The 23,709-nt window shown below is 47.1% G+C and overlaps 1 protein-coding gene across 4 annotated transcripts in view; it reads left to right on the top strand.

The window, feature by feature from the left end:
* The window catches only part of LOC144104608 (cytochrome P450 3A14-like), a 209,938-nt gene that overhangs the window by 75,396 nt on the left and 110,833 nt on the right, over positions 1-23,709 (top strand). For all 4 annotated transcript variants that reach the window (XM_077637728.1, XM_077637735.1, XM_077637719.1 and 1 more), the window contains one exon: positions 14,419-14,543. In XM_077637728.1, coding sequence (XP_077493854.1) covers positions 14,419-14,543 — 125 coding nt within the window. The remainder of the gene's footprint in view (positions 1-14,418; positions 14,544-23,709) is intronic.

Here is a 23,709-nt window from a genome sequence, read left to right as displayed (position 1 = left end):
TTCCCTGACAACATGATCGCGTCAGTGGGCGAAAAAGTGCGGAAATCCCTGACGAGGAAAGAAAAAAAGAAGTCGAAAGAACAGAGTAATAGAGAAGGAATCGTTGTTATACCGTATATACATAAGGTATCGCACGGATTGAAGAAGGTGGCGAACAAACACCAAGTGAAAGTTGTATAAAGCGCACCAAAAAAGCTGATAAGCCTGTGCAACAAGGTGAACGCAAAAGGAAAGAGTGACAAGCACAAGGAATGTGACATTGCCCACAGGGAAAGGTCCGTACCATGCAGGAAGAACATCATATATAGAATACCAATATCATGCGGAAAACAATACATTGGACAATCGGGAAGATGTGTCAACACGCGACTTTTGGAGCATCACAATGACTGCGACAAAATTAACCACCCGGGAAATCTAGCGCAACATTGCAGCAGGTGTAAGAAGAAGTGCGCACCAATTTTCCACAGGACCACAATTGGAGGAAAACAGAAAGAAAGGATTGAAAGAGAGATAGTCGAAGCATTTTTAATCGAGAAGGCGGAAAATGGAACCTGTGTAAGCACTCCTTCTATTTCACTTACAAAAACTGAGATTGACTTGATAAGTGCAGATGCTGTGTCGTGGTGATGGTCATGTGTTTGATGATGGGATGGTTGCTTCTTTCAAAAACTGACGCTGCGTATATAAACGCACCTCCCGTATGGAATAAACAGTTGTTAGTTTGCGCTTGTGCCGTGTGTATGCGTCCTTTTTGTGTCGCTTGTAGCGCATTTGTTCCCAGTATCCGCATAGTGGCTAGCGCACAATAAAGACACACACAGAAAGTAGGTAGACAGGGCCCGCACTAGTGTCCTGTCTACCTACCTTCTGTGTGCGTCTTCCTTGATCGTTAGCCACTATGACGGATTCTAGCATCCAACTAGCCCAATTAAGAGCATTGGCATCACTTAGCGCAGTGTTTTTCAAAGATGATCTCGACAAACGCCGAGGTTCCGCGGGCGGCTTTTGTAGGTTTCGCGAGCACCCACACTGGCCTGTAGCCTAGGCGGGCGTGTTCGAAGTAGGTACAGTACTTGGTTTGTTAAAACTAATTTCAGAGCGTTAGCTATTAGGTGGTCCCTGAGTTTCAAGCCTTCGGCGTAGGCACCTACGCGCGCCAGTAACTGGACCGCGTGTTTATAACCGTGTTTATATGAACGCGACCGTCGCACATCTCAATGAGCCGATGCGCCATCGTTTACTTGTGCCGCGGCAAATCCATGGCGCCACTCAGTGTTTCATTTGTGAGTGAGAGCGGAACCGGCCGCCTTCTTCTGATTGCGTTGCCGCCAGCGTTTGCTCCAGCTAAACAAGATGGTGCGTCTTTTTTTTCTGTCTTGAGATACCTAGAGCATGCATCCCACAGCTGCATTTCGTTTATATGTTATTCCTTTGGCCGTGCGCCTTCTCATTATTCACAATACGACATGCGTACCCGGTCTACATGGACAGCGGAAGTCGACTTGTCCCTCTCAGGCACCGATTTTCTTTTCTGTGTTCCTCCTTGCCTTTTCACAATACTTCATGCAGGCTTACAGGAGCAACAATTCCAAACCACAACTCTAGAATTTTTGCCACTTGCGAGCCCATCTGCGCCTGAAAGTCAGTGTCTTGCGAAATTACAAAAAAAAACGCTGTAGCCGCACTGATATTACATCGCGGGGCGGCAGATCGCCAATGAAAGCCGCACGAGGTATCACGTGATTCCGTGCGCAGCCCAGCCAGTGCAGAGCATGAATGCCGGGGAAATTTTTCTTGCGACTAGTTTTCTGTGTTCTTGTCTTCGAATTGGAGGTCATAACTTGAGTGAAAAGTAGGCATTGAATAAAATAAACAAATATATACAAAAGTGAACGAAACCGCAAAAAAAGGAATGCTTCATACAAGCAACATCGACCGATGGTGACGCTTGTGACCACAGATTGCGGTGAGGAGACTGAGAAAGGGGGAGGTTCTTTGGCACATGTTGAAGGCTGTTTGGTTCCTTGAGGCAAAAAAAGTTCGAGAACTCCTGTCTTGGCGCTTTGAGAACGAGACCTGTCATGCTCTCAAATGGGGCAAAACGACTTCGGCGTGAAGTTGGCCTTACGTAGGCACCGGTCAGAACTACACGGGCTGAGGAAGTGGAATGGGCCTAGGTTGGAGAATGACCCTGGGGCGAGTTTGGAGATTTACATTGGCCTCAAAGAGGCTGAAGAACCCGACGCGCTTTGCCGTCTTCCCGACTTAGGGTAGGGAAGGAATGTATACACTAGCTAGATCAAATTTTCAGTATTTGGTAAGTAGCCCGAGACAATACGCGAACTCTAGCCCAAGTAAGAACAGATGACTTTGAGACCTTTGTCCACCTTTCCGACGTCACTGCCAGATAACCGAAAGCAACCTGTATTAATGCAGCTTTGCCATGGGCCCTTCTCTTTTGTTACTCTTGCAATCTGTATAGCTTCCCGGGGAATAATGAACATTTCCTACACAGGCGCTTCCATTGGCCTGCAGCTGGCTCAAGGCTTGCTTCTTCCTCACGTTACGATGGGGCCGAAGTCGGCTTCACTAAGAAACGGCCAGGCACTTCTTTCTCGAACTACTGAAGAAAAGCCCGCCAGAGCCGGAGCGCCTTCGATGGTCCGAAGTGCTATGCCGGATTGATCCATTCCTGTAGGGTCCTAGACCGGTGCCCGCCCAAGAAAGGAAGTGCTCTCTACCGCACGGCGTCAAAGACAGGCAATGCCACAGATGTTTGGCTGTCCCTCTGGCCAGGCACTGATGGGTCGGGTATGAGTACTTGTTGAGTTGCAACTTCGCTGGTGACAGAAGCTGACCAGTCTGGTGTTGGCAAAGAAGTACCGCCTCTACCTTGAGGAGTGTTCTAGGAGGGCGCCGATATAGTTGTTCAAGGTTAGCGAAGCGCTGGAGAACGTAGCGACGATATCGTTGTGCGCGATGCCATTTCTCAGCCCTATCCATTGGAGGCGACGACGGATGCGCAGCGTCAGCAGGGGCACAAGAAGCGGCAATGAGTGTGGATCCAGGCAAAGTGCGGATGGATGGATGGATGGATGGATGGATGGATGGATGGATGGATGGATGGATGGATGGATGGATGGATGGATGGATGGATGGATGGATGGATGGATGGATGGATGGATGGATGGATGGATGGATGGATGGATGGATGGATGGATGGATGGATGGATGGATGGATGGATGGATGGATGGATGGATGGATGGATGGATGGATGGATGGATGGATGGATGGATGGATGGATGGATGGATGGATGGATGGATGGATGGATGGATGGATGGATGGATGGATGGATGGATGGATGGATGGATGGATGGATGGATGGATGGATGGATGGATGGATGGATGGATGGATGGATGGATGGATGGATGGATGGATGGATGGATGGATGGATGGATGGATGGATGGAACGGATGGAACGGACGGACGGACGGACGGACGGACGGACGGACGGACGGACGGACGGACGGACGGACGGACGGACGGACGGATGGATGGATGGATGGATGGATGGATGGATGGATGGATGGATAAATGGATGGATGGATGGATGGATGGATGGATGGATGGATGGATGGATGGATTCCCTTCGACATTAGGCCCTAGTTAATGCTTTTCTGCCTGTTATAGAATTCCCAAGTAATTTGTCCCTCAATTTTAGTTTCTCTATTTAAAATAACTATTGTGTGCCGCTCAAAGAAGTATAGCATGAACTTCCCGTTAAATTCTGTGTATCTATTCAGATCTTCGAAATGCCCATTCATCTGACCCAGCACAATAATATCGGCACCGTTTACAAACTGCTTTACATGGTCATTGAGGCCCTAAGCTGGATCTTTGTTTTCTTGCCTGCATTTGTCCTCGGTCCCGAAATAAAATACCCTTAGCCTTGTCCTTTTACCGGCAAATATACCTGGTACCCAGAGATGTTCTTTGCAAGCTGATTTTATTATTTGCAATTTGATTCTTGATATATCAGCAAAGCTAACCCTCCTCCCTGGTTCTCCGTTGTTGTTTTGTTGCTGCCTTCCCAGACGTAGTGGTCAATAAACGGTGGATCATCTAGATCCCTGACATTTGTTTGCTGTTTGTTGAAACTTCTTTGGGTACACAGTGCGTACACACCTATTTCTTCGTCCTTTAACCGTTGTTCTAGTTTTAACCATTTCGCTCTCTTTTACCCCTTTGCGTGTTTATGTAGCTAATACCGGTGTTAATTTTCTTTTTAGCAGTTTTCTTCCTGCGCCTCATTTTTTTTAGGTTCAACTCACATTCGTGCACTTTCTACTTTCCTTCTACCTATCCCTACGCCCTGCGCCGCCATGGACCCCCTGAGTGCTACTGCCAGGCCTGCTAGGCGCCAGCTAATCTCATCTCCTACCCTGCAAATAAAATGAATGCCATCTCGTGTAAAGCATCTTCCAAAGCCTGTTCTATGTACTTCCCTGTTTATGTACCATTTGAAGGCCTTCCCCCAGTTTTAACTTTCTTATCTCTCGATTAACAGTCACCACGTCTTTGGCAACCTCTCCATTCCGTCCTTGTACCGCCGGTACTGTGCACACCATGATATGCACTTGCTGTGTTATTGCCTTCATATCATCAACTACCTCAGCTAATCCTTTCACTACCTATGTGGCGTCCCTATGCAGGAAATTTTTAGCCCCGCTGCTACTACTACCAATTTGCGCCCTGCAACATTCTCAGAAAGATCGGTTTTTGTGTGTCTCAGCACGTCGTCCATTGCCCTCTCTGACAATACCCCGACTGTTATTCGCCTATCACCCTTTACACGCTCCATTATAGCTCCTTTGCACCTCCTCATGTTTCAGTCACCAGCGATAAGCACTACACACACTCTCCCTCTCTCCTCACTTCTGGATTCTGCGGCCTCTTATTAGTGACTGTGACTTCATTCCTTGGTTTTTACTTGTCTTTCTCTCCATCACCTCTAGACTTCCTAGCTGCCACGTGTGCGTAGCGGTTGCTGTCTGAAGCTGTGTGACCCACTTTCTTACCGCTGTCCATGCCAGTGCACGCCCCATTCCCGTGGCAGGCGCTGGAATGTCAGCCAATATTGCTTCTGATGGCGGTGTCAACCATTTTTGCTTACAATTGACCAAGCTGCTCTTGGATTTTGCGCTTTTCTGCCCTCTCTAAGTGTAGGTCCCTTTCTAGAGTGTTCATACGTAACACTAGTTTCGCATTCTCTACGTCAACCCTGTCCAGGCCTGCACTTAATACGGAAAATTTGAACATAAAATGCCCGTCATCGGCCTCCACTACGGGTTCGAACCGCGTTTTCTTCAAATTCACGGACGTCTTACTCTCCTTGCATTTAACCTTTAGCTGCTTGACCATCTTAGCAGCACTCGAATACTGCTACCACACAATGCTAGAATGTCTACAGGTTCAAAAAAATCACTTGCAAACGCGTGCTCAAATAGCATTTTGCCTGTCGCAATTGCCGATCACCTAGAAAATCAATAACCACCTTTCAAAAATAGTTGACACACAAATGAGCGCTGAAAATCTTCAGCTGCCGGCCAGAGTAGACCCGGGTTTAAGTCACTAACCTAACTTATGCTCTTCAGCCTATACTTTACGTAATTAGCCTAAATCTAAACATACCTTACTTTCAAAACACGAAATAGAAGAACTCATTTATTGGACGCAGCCACGTCGCTCTCGCAGTCGTCAGTACTTCCGGTCTCGGTCACCACACGTAATCCGAAGAGCACCCAACAAGCGTCCGCACTGCACGGCTGTCATCTAAGCCAGTCAGGAAAGAGCTGCAGAGCGTTCCGGCTGTGGGCCTTTTCATTCCCAGTGATTCCTTCGTGTGCATGAATCCATTTGATTACTGGGATATAGCCCTTCTCTTTAAAACTACGGCATTGTGTTCGAATAGTTTTAAGAACACCATAGTCTGCTTCCCCTGCATAGCAGGTGGTGTGCACTGCTTGTGAATCAGTGTAAACATGGTAGGTGCAAGAAACCGGATCCTGTCTTTCTACTGTACAAATAATGGCATGGCTTATGACAATGAGCTCGAGATTAGTAACAGTGTGTTCATCGGAAAGCCTTTGTATTACAGTGATATTTAATTGACAATCGTGACAAGCTATGCCGGCCCAATGGTGAAATTGTGCGCCGTCTGTGCATAGTTGGATGGCCCCTTCTTAAACTAGCTTGTGCATCTTCTCGCGAAGTTTGTCGGCAACTTTGCGCATTTGAAGATTAGCTGAACTCATGTTCTTTGGTAATGGCATACCGTCTACTAAATCGATTCGTTCCCATGGTGGGGCAGGAGACGAGAACAGGTCTAAATGAGCAAGGTTTTAAGCTAATGCCTGCAGGATCTGACTGCCAGCCGCCGTTGTGGAGAGACGGTAACGCTGTGCTTCAACTGCTGCTCTGCCACATGCTGCAGGGAACTGATATTGCTGCATTCGTGTAGATCCACAACTTGGCAGTACTGCGGCCGACCAGTAACCGAAGCATCACCTTGTGACTTAGTCGCTCAACCTGCAGGTTTTGGGTCGCGTTAAGCCGCATTTACAAATATTAGTGCAGGATTTTTGATTTTTGAGGCCCAGGGCTATCTGACTGAGCCCCAGCTTTTTGATTCCCCACCCACGCGCAGAGACGCGGCGCATGAGGTGTAAAGCCTGATGGCAACTAATCACCCCGCTATGCAGCCAACTTCTGGCTCCTCCATCCTTGTCAATAAGCATGCCTAGTATATAGATTGCTTCCCACAAATAACTGAGTTCCCTAAATGAAGATAGATGAGGTTCAGTTAAACGTCGGCTCGCAGCCGCGCATCGTTCATGACTACCAAGTACATGGTTTTTTCCGCAGAGGTTTCCATCCCACTCTTAATGTGGTCGTGGACGGCATTGAGGCCTGCCTAAATGGCTAATTCTTACTCTGATGTAGACTCCGAATTTTTGCACAGTGTTATATCGTCCGCATACACTGCGAAATTAAGACCGACCGGGTATCGACGTTAGCATTGGTAGGAGACCTGACATAGCAATGTTAAAAAGAGCCAACGTTATTACAGGGCCTTCGGGGTGGGGGTGGGGGCATTTTGGTTACATTGAAATTCACCCTGAGCGGTAGAGGTTCCCGCGTTTCCCCACTTCCTCTTGCCGGTGAAGTATGGTCAAGTTGGGTAAGGAATCAAAAGCCTTATTCAGTCTCTCCAACAACAACTTGGATCTGTGCACTGCTATGGTAAGCGAGAATTTTGTAAGGAAGCCTTCTGAGAATATCGTGCGCGCAGAGCCCTCGACCAAAACCTACTTGCTTAGGGGACAGGGCATTGTACTTGTTGAAGTACCATGCAAGTCTTCTTAAAGCTACACGTTTTATTACTTTACAAAGGTTGGACGTTAACGATATTGGCCGGAGGTTCTGTAATATCCGATTTGGCTTGCCAGATATTGGAATTGGTGTCACCACTGATTCCTTTCAGGCGGGATATGATGACCGTTATTCCAATACTCGTTGATCTCTTTCAACACGACAAGTTTATGTCACCTGGGAAGTTTCAAAAGTGTTGTAAATAGCGTACGCCATCCGGTCCTGGAGCACTGTTATGGTCGGTTGGAGTCGTAGAAGGCTGCCTCCAGTTAGTCTAATGTCGAGGGGACTACGTAATCTTTCGATGTATCTGTTTAGCGGTCGGCGGGCATAGCATCCACAAATTCAGGCTAGAAAAAATATTCTCTGCTTGTGTAGCTAGCCCAGCCTCGGAGGCGTTGAATCTTGCAGATCATTCCCTGGGAAGCGGAATTCGGCGTTTTGCGTCCAAGGATAGCCAGAATTATGTTTCAGGCTTTCGAAAAGTTAATTGCTCCATTGAGCGGGCAGCACAGCAGCTGCCAGTTTTGGAGAACGAGGTGCATAGTATACTGCTCAACCTCTTGAGTAATGAGAGTGGGAGCGGCCAACCATGGTATGTACGGCCATATCGGTGATATGCCTTGAGCACGAAGCATACCGTTCCACAGTCTGAAAAGGTGCGAATCTCGTTTGTGGGCATCGAATTTGACTGAAAGTTTTGTTGTAGCTTTCTTCTTGGCATCGTGAATTTGAGTAATGAGCCCGTATAATCGCGGGTTTTTAAAAGTTCACTTCCCCAAGCATCCTACTGAAACAGTCCCATGAGACGTGCTCCTCTGCTCAATGGCGTTGTTGCCACTTTAGTTATTTTTGCCTTGAGGGGCCCATGACACCACCAAGGGATATTAATCACTGCCCATGACATTATCAGCACGTCACCATAGGATCTCACTGGGATGGAAAACAAGCGTCAGATCTGGAGGAGTCAAGTCAATTTTATTTTTCTCTTAAGGCAGCACGGAGGGGCAAAAAGCTGACACAGCTTGACATGAGTCCCGCCACACTACAGGTTAGCTACACAACAGCTTGAGTACCAGTACCGAAATTCTTATATGAAAGAAAAAAATATCTTATACATGTAATAATACAAGTTCAGTAAGATTGTGTGCAGACAGATCAATGTAATTACAATTTGCAAATACCCTTTCAGTTTGAAAAGAAACATGGCGTGCATGGTAAGTTATAACTACAAGGTGACAGACGATAAGTTGTTGTACTAAAAAACGATGCTGATCTTTATACAAACACAGCAAGATCGACATGCCAGCAATAATGGGACATGATAATAACGACGCATCGGTGGAAAAGTAAAACATATGCATTGATAATAGTTTGAAGTTACACAGTATAACCGTCTGTTCATTGACAAAAACTTTTGATTCCAGAATCGGAATGGCGGACAGGATGAAATGTTTCGTCCTTTTGTGCATTCAGTAAAACCGGCAAAATATAGGAAAAAGATTGCTAGCTGTAATTCGCGTGAGACATATAGACAGATCATAATTCCTCACGCCTCTTTGACGAGTGCTTTTTTCCTTCAGTTTTGCAATTTATTGTTGACCTCTGTGCTGGCCAAAGCGAGTGGACAGCGTAAGCTCGTAGGAGATGGTTGTTTGGGTTTGACAATGTGCTGCCTTAGGTGTCGTCCCCAGGGGACCCTGGGGATACCATCCGAGCGATGTTATTCCCAGCTGGTATGCATGGTTTTAACGTCACCCCCTACTATAACGTTATTCTGGGGATATATCCTTGAGAAGTGTTCCAAAAAAGACAAATCCACTCGATATGTCGTACCACGGAAGGATCTCGCATAAAATAAAACATTAAGGCTTGTTCGTCACCATGTATGGCAAGGCACACTCCCGCTATCTCCTGCCTCTGCGTGTACCATGGGAAAGTATCAAGCTCGGTGTGGTGAGCGTGTGAGAACAAAAACGCATGCCTGCCCATTGGCTACTGCAGCCGTAGATCGTGATCATGGCCCAAGACGTCGGTGCACTATGGAAGGGGTAGAGTATGATTCTTACCCTATTAGATTGGGGCTATTAGTGCCAGTCTCCTGAAGTAGGATAGCTTGAGGAAGCATCGGAGAGATGGGAGTTCTCCTCTGAAGTTCTGCTTGTTTGCGACGAATTCCCCGGAAGTTTCATTGCATGAACCATAGAAGAAAGTCTGAAAAAAAAATGTTATGTTTCGCGCTAATGTGCACCATTATTACACAGGAAGGTGCGTGGAAGTGAAGATTATGTATGCCCATATCCGCGCTCTTGATTCGGAGAGACTACTTGCATTCTTAAGAGTGCAAGCATGCGCTTGATCACCTCGGCTCTGACTAGTTCGACAGTGTGCTTGATCTATGTGTATTGTGCGCGAACCATCTTTGGCAAGATACGTTTATGTGCCGTATTGTGTAGTACGGAGAGTTTAATCATAATCCTGATGTATGCATGTTTGATTTGGTGTCGTCCCACGATGCTCAAAAGGTTTGTTAGAGATGAAAGGGTGGCATTCATTACACTAATGCTCTCAGATTCTGTGGAGCGTTTGTGCGCGTCTTTCCCATTGGTTTCTTTCTCTCTGCCTCGTGTCTGCGGTACCGTTTACTTTGTATTGGAGGGAAGTCCTTATTAGCAAGCCCAATTGACTCTGAGGATGGTTGGTAAGCACTGGCAGGACTCTTGTGCGCAATTCATTCACAACGTTTGGTTGCCATGTTGAAGCGCGGCTTGTTGCTTCCGCCCCTTTCTTCGCGATACTCGGATATGGTCGGCAATGCCATTCCTCAGGATTCTTGTACCCGGTCGCCAAGCAGGGCACTTCAGTTCCGTGACCACATGGTGAACTTTGCAATTGCGGCATAGTGGTTCTGTCGGACAAACCTGGGTGTTCCCATGTGCGAACGACCGCAGAACGCGTATCGACGTTGGTCGACTAGTGAACACGAATTTGTCCTGTGCCCGATTTTGTGACAGGTCTCATGTATAACACATTTCGGGTGATAAGGTGTTATAGGCAGGATAATGTGGTATAGATGGATTTTACGGGCAATTATGGAGCTCTCAAACGTGATTCTAGATGCTCTGTTCGTGCGCTTAGGCCTGGGGTTAATTATCTTGAACGAGAAGCACGTAAGGTTGGCCATGAGTTGTTCCCTTTTTAACCCGTTGGCATGATATGCGGCACCGTGGACTTGGCCAGGGCGAATGGTTTCATAAGCCTGTATAGGTGTCGCCTTAATTAAGAGAGACGGTAGTCCGAGAAGGTCGTCCTTGGCATTCGTACGTGATATGCTGACTGCAAACTGTCTGCTTCGTTCAATAGGCCGTACTTGAATGCCTGAATAAAAATGAATTTTTTAAGCTCATCGGCAGTGATTCCGTGCATCCAGCATGCGGGGATTGTGCTTAGTTGTCCAGGTGAGGTTAGCTTAATTACCACAGCGTGTTTAGCGCTCACTGGATCGGCAGCTGTAGCTTTGTTCTTTCGCCTAACAGGCTGCCAGTCATCCTCTTCAGTATGTCCATTATCAGCAAAGTGATCCATTTTGCCCAATGTGATGACCACGGGCGCCGAGGCACAGCCCCGCGATCGAAAATGTGCGTCTGCGTAGCGTGCATTTCTAGTTTCCTGCGGGCGGCCAAGGATTACGCTGTGTCGTTTGTTCACAAAGCGAGCGTTCTCTTGAGCTATCTGGGAAGTGTCTAAACACATCTTAGGTTGCTTGGATAATTGCTTGGGGCTTCAATGTATTAATTCTCTTTGGTGTGATGAAGTCTGTTAATGTCCTGTAGGATAAAACTTTGAATCCATGTGCCCCCAATTGTTCTCTGGTCTTGGCAAAATGTCCGATAAATAGTCTATTTGGCTTAAGGCGGGTGCTTTATTTTTCTTCATAAGCACACCTCGTCGTGTTCGAATTCCATTAAGAGAAGCCGTGAAAGCCGAACTACTCAAACTAGAACGAGAAGGAGTAATTATAAAAGTTGAAGAGCCAACCGTAAGGTGTGCGGGCATTGGGCCAGTGCTAAAGCCGTCAGCCTCAGTGCGCATCTGCGTAGATTTAACCGAGCTAAACAAGAGTGTGTTCGTATTGCCAAAAGTTGGTGTGTTGGGTGTTCTTGAGGGAGCATCATATTTTTCGAAGTTGGACGTCAACTCAGGCTTCCATCAAATTAAATTGGCAGAGGCGTGTCAGTTGCTCACCACTTTCATGACGCCCTTCAGCCGCTACTGTTTCTTCCGGTTACCATTTGTAATAACTTCTGGTCCAGAATGTTTTCAGGAGCGCATGAGCGAAATCATGGATGTTCTGCCGGAAGTAGTAAACTTCATGATGACGAATTCATTTTTGGCTCATCAAGAACCGAATACGATGAAAGGTTGCATGCAGTCCTAAGGAAGCTTGTTAAAGCCGGCGTCACATTCAATCGGGCTAAATGTTCTTTTGGCGTTCGCGAGGTAGCGTTTTTGGGCTACGTTGTTTATTCAAATGTCATCAAATGGCCTGAGAAAGTAAAAGCAATTAAAGAAATGGATGCGCCGTCAGCGGTACCGGACGTGCGAAGGTTTCTGGGCATGGTAAGTTATTTGGGAAGGTTTGTTGCAAACCTAACTGCACTATCTGTGCCGCTCCGCGAACTGCTCGTGAAAGGCAAAGAGTTGCATTGGGCCTACAGTAGGAGAGAGCGTTTGCTGCTTTGAAACAGCTGGTGCCGTCAGCAAAGTGAGTTTCAAAGTTCCTTCCGACGCTTTCCACACTTTTATCGGCTTACGCATCTTCGTTCGGCATTGGAGCAGTAGTGCTTCAAGTGCAGGCAGATGGGCAGAAACGCCCTGTTGCTTTTATCTCCCGTGCCTTGACGCCAACTGAGCAGAGGTGCGCGCAATATGAAAAAGAAGCGCTCGCTCTCACCGGGCGGCAGAACACCTGGAATTCTGCTTAAAAGGGTTTGACTTCCAGTTTGAAACTTGAACACCGGCTCCTCGTTGCTCTTCTAGGAAAATACCCATTCGACGTGTTACCGCATTGAATCAAAAGCTTTCGTATGAGGCTTTGAGATTCTCCATCATTGTCCATGTCCCTGGAAAGCAGATTGCCACTGCTGGTGCGCTTTTTCGGGCACCTTGTAAAGAAGTCAGTCCGGTGCGGGGCCAGTTGTCGCCTGATGAGGTTTCAAGTTTTGTTCAAGGCTCCCTCAGCGAAGTTACGTCATCATACCATCTAAATGAGATTCCGGCCGCAGCGGTTGAATACGTCTGCAACCAAAAAGTTTAGTTTCATACCCAAGCATCACAGCTTTAGCTCTTTTGACCCCTGCCTCCCCTCACTATGCAAGCTACTGCCCCCAGTCACCCCTGATGAAGGAGCCGAGCCGGCTTCGAAACGTTTGGTTTGAAATTAAAGTTTTTTTGGTTGGAGATGTGCAGTTTGTTATAAGTGAACAATTTTGGTTTATGGCGGTTTAACGTCCCAAAGCGACTCAGGCTATGAGAGCCGCCGCAGTGAAGGTCTCTGGAAATTTCGACCACTTGGGGTTCATTAACGTGTACTGACATCGCACAGTACACGGGCCTCTAGAATTTCGCCTCCATCGAAATTCGACTGCCGCGGCCAGGATCGAACCCGCGTCTTTTGGACCAGCAGCCGAGCGCCGTAACCACTCAGCCACTGCGGCATAAGTGAACAATTCACCACTTCAACTGGTGCGGGAACGGGCCCGGGCATGGCACGGGCCGGGCCTCGGTTCAAGCCGTGTGTTCCAGGCCCGGGCTCAGTTAAGTCGTAATGTAGCGGGCCGGGCCGGGTCCGGGCTTAATCTCACGGGTCTGGCAAGGGCTTAGGCTTTGAATCTCGTGCTCGGCCCGGGCTCTGGCCTAAAAATGTGGCCCGTGGAGTGCTCTAATCCGGATGGTTCCCCTAGGTCCACGCAGAAGCGTTGAAACCATTGTCCACAGGTGGCGAGCAACTCGATGATGGTCTCCCATTCATTTTTGGAAGCCCAGCCCAAAAACTTCCGGGAAAAAAAACTTCAAATTTTCGCAGCGATGCGAACGTGCACCTCGTCGACACGGCTGCTTGCAGCGCCACCCACCAACTATTAATTTAGCTGCCACCTGCCAGGGTGGGCAGTTCACTTACATTACGGCGGCAGGATTGCAAGACTTTACAAGGTTACGCGACCTAGGTGACCCACCTTTTGTCTAGATTGTTCCTCCGATGATTTTCCGTGGATTTTGTGCTCATGTGCAACGACGCCGAAACCAATGCGGGCGGCGACGCCGCCGTTTCTGTGACATGAGCCCCAATCGCTGTCACATTCCAGCAACTGTGATTACGCGCGACGCTTGAACCGATGGCTTAAATTCACGCACTAAAACGTCAACAGCACAGAGTTCGACTTATCGACGCTATTCCCGGTGCCTATTCGTGCCTTCCTTAGCGTCAAGCTTAAAGATTAGCAGAGGTCGTGATAGAAGCATGCCGGCTCTGACTAAACGCCAACAACTGATATACATTTGGCAAAAGATGAACGGTATAAGCAGTGCAGCGGCTGAAGCTTCCATTTTTAAATTCTGCTTAAGAGATTCTTGACACCTTCAGCGATATCAAGAAATTACTCTAGCAAATGACGCACCTCGTCAAGAGAACCAAGATTGCGTCCGGAAGCAACGGGCGCAGTGTTGCCGGACCTGAAATAAATTTCGCATATTGTCTATTGCTCTTTCATAACAAATATACTCCACGTTGAGGGACTACTCTAAACACATTTCATCAAGAGTGTTATAAAATATCCCAAAGAACATCACAATTGCCGTTTCTACAAAGGCAAACACCGCTGCCTTCGCGACAACTTCGAGAGCAACCACACTGCAAGTGTCGTTCTAATTCGCCGTACGCGATAGCGTAAGAAGCTCATAGTTGTTCTTTTCTCTTTCCAGAGAGCATCACCTGTTTCGGGCCTATAATGAGGCCGCTCTGCTTCCTTTCGCTCGTAGCTAGACGGTTCCGACCCACGAGGCTGCAGACAGAGAAGATAATTGAAATGAGAAGGAAGGACCCTTCGGTAAGTCGGGACTTGTAGTATTTTCCTTTCCTCCTCACAACATAATATCTTTGGACGGACGGACGGACGGACGAATGGATGGATGGATATAGATATGGATGGATATGGATTGATGTGGATAGATGGGCGGGGGGATGGAAACAGCCTTCTTAATGAGTCGGAAGGGGGAGCTCCACAGTGTTCACTGTGTGTCCAATTTTTGAAATGTTTATTTTACGTAAATAAGATGCGGTTATGAACTTCCCCTACTTTGAACTACGAATATAAATAACTTTTACAGTATGGCTCTCATAATTTAATCAACGTCGTTTCACTGCTTTCCAGCTACCAGTGTTCAACTGTTCAACTTTTGCCACGGTTATATTGTTGTTACCGTCCTTATGTTTGAAAATTCTGCGCCTCAAAGGTGATGATCAATCCGTCGCGCACATCTGGATGGATTGTGCGACAATCTAGCATAGCCATTACGAAAACCCGCTACCTCTTCATCTATACTCGGCCGATCACCACGCACTGGGACAGCGCAGCGTAGGCAAGGGGTAGGAGAAGCGGAAATAACAACGGCAGTGCCACCCTACTTCCCAACGAGGACAACCACTGAGCGAGCGGACGACTATTCTGGATCCGGCGAACGATGCGAGCGGGAGGGACTCGCCGCGAGCTGTATAGGGGCACGAGAAAACTCTACAAGAAAACTGCGCCTGTATTCTGATTCCGGGCTGCGCAGGGGCTTCACGGTCTCGCCCCTTCCCCCCGCAAGCACCAGGTTGGTATGGTTCTTTACCGAAAATGTGGCGTGTGCGCCCCACAAAGTCGCCACCGAAATCATTCCACTGCCCCTGCCGGCAAGTAGAAAGCTCTCCTTACATAGCCTACTCGTTCCGAGAATTACCTCGCTGACATTTCATACCTAGCTAGCTGGCCTACGCTATTTATTATTAGCAATAACCATAAATAACAATTCGCCGTAAGAATGGAGACGTCAAGAACATGAAAAATTACAGACTGATCAGCTTGCAGTCTATTGCCCATAAGGTATTTATTAAGTTGACAGCTATAGAAACAGGACAACTCTAGACTTCAATAAACCGAATGATCAGGCAGGCTTTCGTGAAGCACACTCGACAATATAGCATATTCATAACTGCGTCCAGTATGACCAACACCTGTATATAGCAGTTATAGGTTACGAGAAAGCTTTTCACTCTGTTGAGAATTCAGAGGTCATCCGGCCATTGCGGAATGAGGGTGTAGAAGATCCTCATGTAAAAATATTCAAAGCTATATATAACGCGTGCCCAGCTACCATATTTCTCTATAAATACATAATTAAAAATCTAATAAGAAAGGGTTACAGGCTGGGATGCACGACTTCGACAATGCTAATCACCGCCTGTTTACAGTAGCTATTCGAAGGCCTGGAACGGGAACCGTAGGGGATAAGAGGTAATGGAGAATACCTTATTAATCTTCTATTCGATTACGACAGTGCCTTGTTATGTAACACAGGAGATTAACTGCGAAGGAAGATAAGTGAGTTAGAAAAGCAGAGCAAGACGGCGGGTCTAAAAATTAACATGATTAAAACTAATGTAATGTTCACCGGTATCGGAGGGGAGCACCAGTTTACAGTTGGCAGCGAGATGCTGGAAGTTTGGTTTGGTTTGGTTTATATGGGTTTAACGTTCCAAAGCGGCTCAGGTTATGAGAGACACCGTAGTGAAGGGCTCCGGAAATTTCGACCACCTGTGGTTCTTTAACGTGCACTGACATCGCACAGTACACGGGCCTCTAGAATTTTGCCTTCATCGCAATTCGACCGCCGCGGTCAGGAAGTTCACAATTGGCATCGAGGGCCGATAAGTGGTAAGGGAGTATGTGTACTTAGGGCAGGTATTAACCGCACATCCGGAGCATGAGCAAAATAACTGGAAGAATAAGATTGGGGTGGAGCGCATATGTCAGGTTCTCTCAAATGCTGAATTGCAGTTTACCGATATCCCTCAAGAGGAAAGTATTCAGCTGCTATACCTCACCAGTACTCACCTATAAGGCAGAAACGTGGACGCTAACTAAAAGGGTTCAGCTTAAGCTAAGTTTAAGGAAACAAGCTATGGCAAGAAAAGGGAGAAGGAACAAACACGGGTTGGTGATATTTTAATTGAAATCAGGAGGAAGAAACGGGCTTGACCACGGCATGTATTGCGCAGGCAAAATGGTCTGTAAGGATAAGAGTGAATTCCAAGAAAAAGCAAGCGTAGTAGAGGGCGGCAGAAAGTAAGGTTGGTGGATGGGATTAAGGAGTTTGTGGGAACACGGTGGCCGCAGCTGGCAAAGGACAGGGTTTTTTTTGGATTACAGGCGCGAAAACAGACTGACCACAAGGTCCCGTTTATCTACCTTGTGGTCTGTCTGTCTTCGGGCCTGTAATCCAAAGATGTACCAACTTGCCCAGCAAGACGTTCTTTTAAAGGACACGGTTAATTCGAGAGACATAGAAGAAGCATTTATCCTGCAGTAGGCATAGTCAGGCTGTTGTTGTTGATGAGTGTGTTCAATGAAGAAGTCAGGCTCCTGCCTTGGCGAAGCGTCATCGACCAGGTGGGTAACAGGACTGCTGAGAACATCCAGGGCGTAATCGAAGGAAGCACACAGTTGCCCTTACATCGAGGACTGGTCATCGCTCGAGGCACCGCCTGTTTCTGGAATGAATGCGTTGAAGTGTTGCTCAGGAACATCAGCGAAGAGTACTATACCTGCAACGAGTAACGATTGCTTTCCAGGGTGAACTGGCAGACATTCGAGACGTCTTCGGCCTAGAAACATCAACCCATCAATGCCCTCTAAAAGAGAAGGCAAGATTTGCAGTGTTCTTCAAAGGTGTTGTCCCCTCTAATGCAATGGGTGAGTGTTTTTCGTCATTGCCAAATGTCCTACAAGCGCCAATTGTCAAACATCGCATTATAACTGACCAGCACGCCCGACCTCTTCGTCAAAGCCCCTACTGTATTTTGCCGCGAGAACGAAAAGTCATCCGGTGCCAAGTGGAAGAAATGCTTCACGACGACGTCATCCTGCTTTCAAACAGCCCATGCGCGGCACCGGTTGTACTAGTGAGAATGAAAGATGGCACACTTCGATTCTGCGTTGATTACCTCCGCTTGAACAACACAACACAGACAGAAGTCTACACCGCCCCATCATCGACGACACATTGGACCGGATCTGCAACGCCAAGCACTTCTCTTCAATGGGCCTCAAGAGCGGCTATTGGCAAATTGAAGTCGACTCAAGAATCGAAAGACGACTGCATTCATCAGCTGGATGGCTTCTTCGAGTTCAAGGTGATGTCATTTGGACTCTGTTCCGTACCAGCAATTTTCCAACGAGTACTGGTAGAGCACTGGCAGGTTTTAGCTGGCAAATCTGTCTCGTATACTTAAATGAAATCGTTGTGGACGCATCGAACTTTGATGACCACCTGAAAAGGCTGCGTACTATGCTGGAAGCAATCAAGTCACCCTGGCTAACCCTGAAAACAGAGAAGTGGCACTGCGCCCAAGAAGAGTTGTTTTTTCTTGGCCGCATCGTAAGCAAGGATAGACTACACCCAGACCCGCACGAAACATCTGTAACCTTACAGTTTAAGCAGCCGCCCGAAAAGAGGGTGTTCGCGTATTTCTCTGAATATGCGATCATTACCGATTATTGTAAACGATTTTCCAAGCATTGCCGAGCCTCTGACCCAGCTTACAAAGGTAGATGTGCTGTTTAATTGGGAAGTGCCGCAAGCGCGTCTCCGATCCTCAGGCACTTTGATGAAGATGATTGTTGCTGTTATTAACCTCACTAGGTATGCAGAAACTGCCGTGTTTCCTGCTGCGACAGCCCAGGATGTAGCATCCTTTCTTCTGCAGCGGTTCATTCTTATACACGGTGCCCCTCGTGAATTGTTCAGCCACAGAGGCCGTGTCTTTTTACATGACGTCATCAAGGCTCTGCATGGCGAGCACAACGTCATCTATCGGACTTGCACTGCTCACCACCCTCAGAAAAACGGCCTCACTAAACGCCTTAATCATACTCTGGGTGACATGCTGGTCATGTGAGTCTTTTCGAACCACACGAACTGGGGCCTGACTATCCCCTATATTGCTTTGACATACAGTACTGCTACGTAGTCTACAACAGGGTCTTCTCCTTTCTTCCTTCTTTACGGCCAACATGTGTCCGTTCCCATTGGAATTCATCTATTGTAAGACAAAAAGCGCGAAAAAGACAAGCGGACGCAAAGAAAGACGAAGGACAAGACTCCGTGTGTTTTTTTTCGCTCTTTTCGTCTTACAGTGCATTACCAACTAGCCCGCACATACACCTTACTAACATTCATCTACCCTAGCATCCTGGAACAGTCGAGTGCACCAGTGTCTCTCAGGCTACCAGGCACACTAATGATTGCCGTTTGATCGCTTGGTCGCTCATGACATCTACACAACCCTCTCAGAAACCCAGCACGACGAAAATCAACCTGCCCAACATTTCCCGCTCGGCTCTCTTGTCTGCCTGTGGATACCTTCCCGTACTCCCGGCATCTACCGGAAACTTCTCGCTAAATATCACGGCCCCTCTTGCATCTGGAGGCGAACATCTCCTGTCAATTATATTGTTGAGCCACTCACATCATCTCCCAATCTCCGACCGCGCGGCCACGAGACTGTACATGTCGAGCGCCTGAAGCGCTACCATGACCCCGCTGTCTTGTCCGCACCTTAAGACGCCAGGATGGCTCCTCTTCTGCACGGGCGAAATGTAAAGAAAAAGACGGGCATGCGCGCAAGCCGCATGGCCGCTGCCTAGTTCACGCTCCCGGCTGCACTGGCTGATCTCGGACCGCTTTTCGCCCTGGTCCCGTTCCGAAGCTTCCCCCAGTTTAATGCTCACAGGCGGAGCTTTTCCTCGGGTCTGACAAAGATGTACAGGAATCAATACTGTGTGATCACAGTAAAGTTTTTGAATTACTCACGTGAGTTAATAAGTTGTGATGTCACGACCCCATCTATTCTTTCTCATTTTTTCGTGAAGCCGACAGCGCCAACACATGCTTTTCTGCTAAAAAGGGTTTTAAAGCTAACGCGTTAGCATGTAATGCTTTGGTTTGAGGCGTGCGTGGCTGGTAGGAAAACAACTTGGCGCCGGTGTGAAGTGGGGAATATAAGAAGTAACAGCAATTTCAGTTAATCCAAGCAGTGAGGGAATTGGTCCAAATGAATACGGGCTCCGAGTCTCGACAATTCCACGTTTGAAACGATACTACAGGACTCTCAGAAACGGCTCAACATTGACTTTGCAAAGGCAACCACCATGCCACAGTGTTTGACACATATTGAAGAATTGAAACAAGCCCTGGTAAAATTGTTTGGAACGTAAGCGGGAACCTTGATGTCCTGACCACGCCACAAATGTGATTGAATAAGTGCCCAGAAAACAGCTGATCGCTGGTGGCGGTGGTGGTGGTGGTGTGGCACGTGTAATAAAACAACCTTTATTCCACGCGTTTAGCAGCTCCTGCAACCGCGAAAAACGACGAAACGCGAAGAGAAGGCTTCTGTGTTTTGTCCTGTGCTTTCTTCTCTTTGTCCTTCGTCGTTTTGCGCAGCTGCAATATGCGCTCCATTTCCGGTGACTGTTGACTTTACAGGCAATTGAAGACAGCAAGTGTACATGAGCGTGCGCATCGATGACATCTCCTTCTCAAGGCTTCTAGAATGCCTTTTCAAACAAAATAGTGCAGCTATCCCAGGGAGCTTTGCTGAACGGCTCAATGCTGATTAAGTTAAGTTGGCCAGCAGATCTGCAACGTAGTATCGTGAACACTTGACCCGGTTTATTATCGGTTGATTCCTCAATCCCAATCCAAAGATGCCGCCAGGAAGATCATCATTGACAACAAGTAGGGGATCACAAGCTAATTAAAATACTTTCACATCAAAGAGATTGATGTGCACAGTGCATGTCATGGACCATGAGGCGCTTCAAGATCTCTGCATTTTTCTGATGACAAGAAACACCTAAATCGGATTTAACTTCGAGAATAACTTCATATGTCAAAGCATTTTTCTATTTTCGACTTCACGGCAAAATGTGAAAAAAGATAACTCAAGCCTTTTCTGAACATTTCTAACGCGATGGCAATAGGGAGCTCGTGTCACAGAAAATCCAACATCCTCATCGGCATGGTTGACAGTGAGCGAAAAAACCCCGAAAAATCCACAAAAAATCTCTAGAAAAGCAACCTAGGAGGTTGGTTGGCCGGCTTGATCACGTCCCCTTGTGGCGTCAAAACAACCTGCCCATCTAATTGTGAGAAAACTGCCCGCCGTGGCAGGTGGCAGTTAAATTAATGATTGGTCCCAAGATGTTGCTGGGAGGAACAACCTGGATTGCACAAGTCTCACAGGTGGCAGCACCTGCCATCGTAGGGTACCGGCACATCGCTTAACCGCTGCACCACTACGCTGGTAGGGGTATGAGGACCCCCAGGGGTCTAAGAATGATAAGTAGAGAATGCCAAATTATGCATATATGGGCACTACCCATAAGCATCATTGCAACAATTCAATCTCAGCTGTCTCACAGTGTAGCGATCTCTAGTGTGAGCCAACTCACGTATGTCTTTTTCATGAGCAGACCAGTCTTTCTCGCTGGGTGTTGCATGATTTGGCGCCAGTTTTTTTTTCTTGGGGATCATTTCACTTGATTTGATGCCTAAATAAATGGGTACAGGAGAAGGTTATGCTTCAGAAACGAGCAACCCATATATTGTACGAGGATTCTGAATGACGCAATATGAATTGAATACATGTTTAAAAATTCAGCACGACAGAGGAGAGGACATGCTTCCCAGCGCCAGCGATGTGATCTTACTTTTCGACCTCGTCTTTTTCACGCTGAAATTTTCATATACAATCGCGCCACTTAAACATGGACAATTTTATTCGCAATCAAAACTGTCCACAGGAGAAGTTGTGCATAAAAAGTTATGTTGAAGGACAACATTGGAGGGTACACTAGCAGTGGCATCATAAGGGTAAGACACGACAGCTAGCGTACCCTCCAATTTTGGTTGTTTTCGCAGGTGCGGAGTTCGCTTACTTGACGGAAAAGCACTTGCTCCAATTGCACTCCCTTTACCGACGCGGAGAGTTGTCGCTGTGCTGAGAAGCGTATGCACGCACTGAAAATTCACCGTGAGCACCCGCTACTTACCCCTGTCTGCGATGATCCTCGCAGGAATTAGGACAATTGCACCAAAGAAAAGGAGATCCGAATAAACGCTCCGTGATGCCTCAACCGCGTAGGTCCTGCATCGGTTTGACGACTGCGCTCTGCTACCTCGATCAGCGTGGATGATTAAGAAACTCAACTTCGGGGAACTTCTGCTGGCCACTTCTGTATGCGGCGAAATTCCCAGTCGCTCTGTTCACTTGTAAAAGCAGCATGCGGCTGATATAAAATGTTTCTCGGGATAGCCACACCACCATCTAGGCGTCGCTCCTCAGTTTGATCTACGAACTGCCATCTTTGGCCTGGCAAAAGCAAGGAGGGCGAGCCTTAGATGTCACATGAAAAAGTAGCCAACTGTTGCAATCCGGTCGTCCGGAACCGCATTCCCACAGAGAATTTGAAGATGGTGGTACTTTTCGCCGGAAACCGGACTGACCGAACGCCTTTTGTCGTCATGTACAAGCGCAAAAAACAAGGAGAAAGAAAGACTCGACACTACGAGCGCTTACTTGCAACTGAAGATTTATTGACCAACAAGCACATTAAATACACCTTGCTGCATGACGTCAAACTTACAGCACTGCTGCCCTAAAGTTTTTTAACAGAGTGACTGTTTTCAGATATGTTGATGATTTTTTATTTTATTACAAGGATGCAGGGATTTGTCCGGCCACTGTCAACCAGCTTTTAAGGTTTTAGCCCTTTTTGATGAGTGTTTTTTTTTCCTTTTTAACTGACGTATGAAATTCCAAGAGATGGTGTTTTACAGATTTTAGATTTGAAACTAATTCTCACTGAGGAAACGTGTTTGGAGCGCCATCCAAGGGCTAACAATCCTCTCTTACCATATCATTCATCTCATGCTAAACTTAATAAGAGAGCAATCGCTAAGCAGTGTCTAAATATAGCACTGAAAAAGTCCTGTTGCCATTCACTGAGCCATGGTTTCCAAAAACAAATGACGCATCTCCAGTCAGCTGCGTATTTGTTCAGCCTCATTGTATCTGTATATGAAGGTATGTTGAAAACTGCAAAGAAAAGTGACAAGAACCAGAGCGATGCAAATGGAAATAGGGTAGTAGTCATTCCTTACTTGCAGAACACCTCGCATCGCCTAAAGAAGATTGCAAAACGCAGTGACGTCAGAGTAGTGCTCTCGCCGTCAGAGAAGCTTGAAAAACTAGTAAATGTGACCAATCCTTTCCAAAAGCCAAAAGAGCCATGCAGTATCCAGCACTGAGGTTAATTTGTAGCATGTGCTTCTGAAGTATTATAGGAAATTCCTCTATGGTGTGGCTGTAGGTACATAGGTCAAACTGGTAGATGTCTGAATGAAAGGTTGCTGGAGCTAAGGGGGAAGTTTGGCAATTATAGAGATGGTAATCTTTCTGAGCATTGTCTTGACTGCGCTGAAAAGAATAAGAAACCATGTAAACTTTTCTTCAGCGCCTGCAAGATCGTGGCCAAGAATAAGTGTCACGATGCTACAGAGATAATAGAGGCAGATTTGATTAGAAAAGCGGCTCCGTAAATCGTCAGTGCACCATCCATCTCACAGACTAAAAAGGAAACAGTGTTTTTGTGGGCGACCACTTGATGTCAGCAGTGTTGTCGGTTTTACGTCATGCAGCAAGGTGTATTTAATCTGCTTGCTTGTCAATAAATCTTAAGTTGGAACTAAGCGCTCGTGGTGTCCAGCCCTTCTTTGTCCCCGTTTTTTGCCCTTATACATGATTGCAACGCACCAACTCGCCTAGAGGTATATGCTCTTGTGCCTTTTGTCAGGCCAGTGCCGTCCGCCGTTCACATGTTGTGAGGAAAGCCAAAAAAGCCACTGCACAACGACCATTTGTGCCCTATGTCGTTAGCGCCGAGGGGCGCT

The sequence above is a fragment of the Amblyomma americanum genome, chromosome 1 (assembly GCF_052857255.1).
Source record: "Amblyomma americanum isolate KBUSLIRL-KWMA chromosome 1, ASM5285725v1, whole genome shotgun sequence".
NCBI classification, from domain to species: domain Eukaryota; kingdom Metazoa; phylum Arthropoda; class Arachnida; order Ixodida; family Ixodidae; genus Amblyomma; species Amblyomma americanum.
The sequence above is the reverse complement of the archived record's forward strand: the minus strand, read 5'-3'. Positions and strand labels throughout refer to the sequence as shown.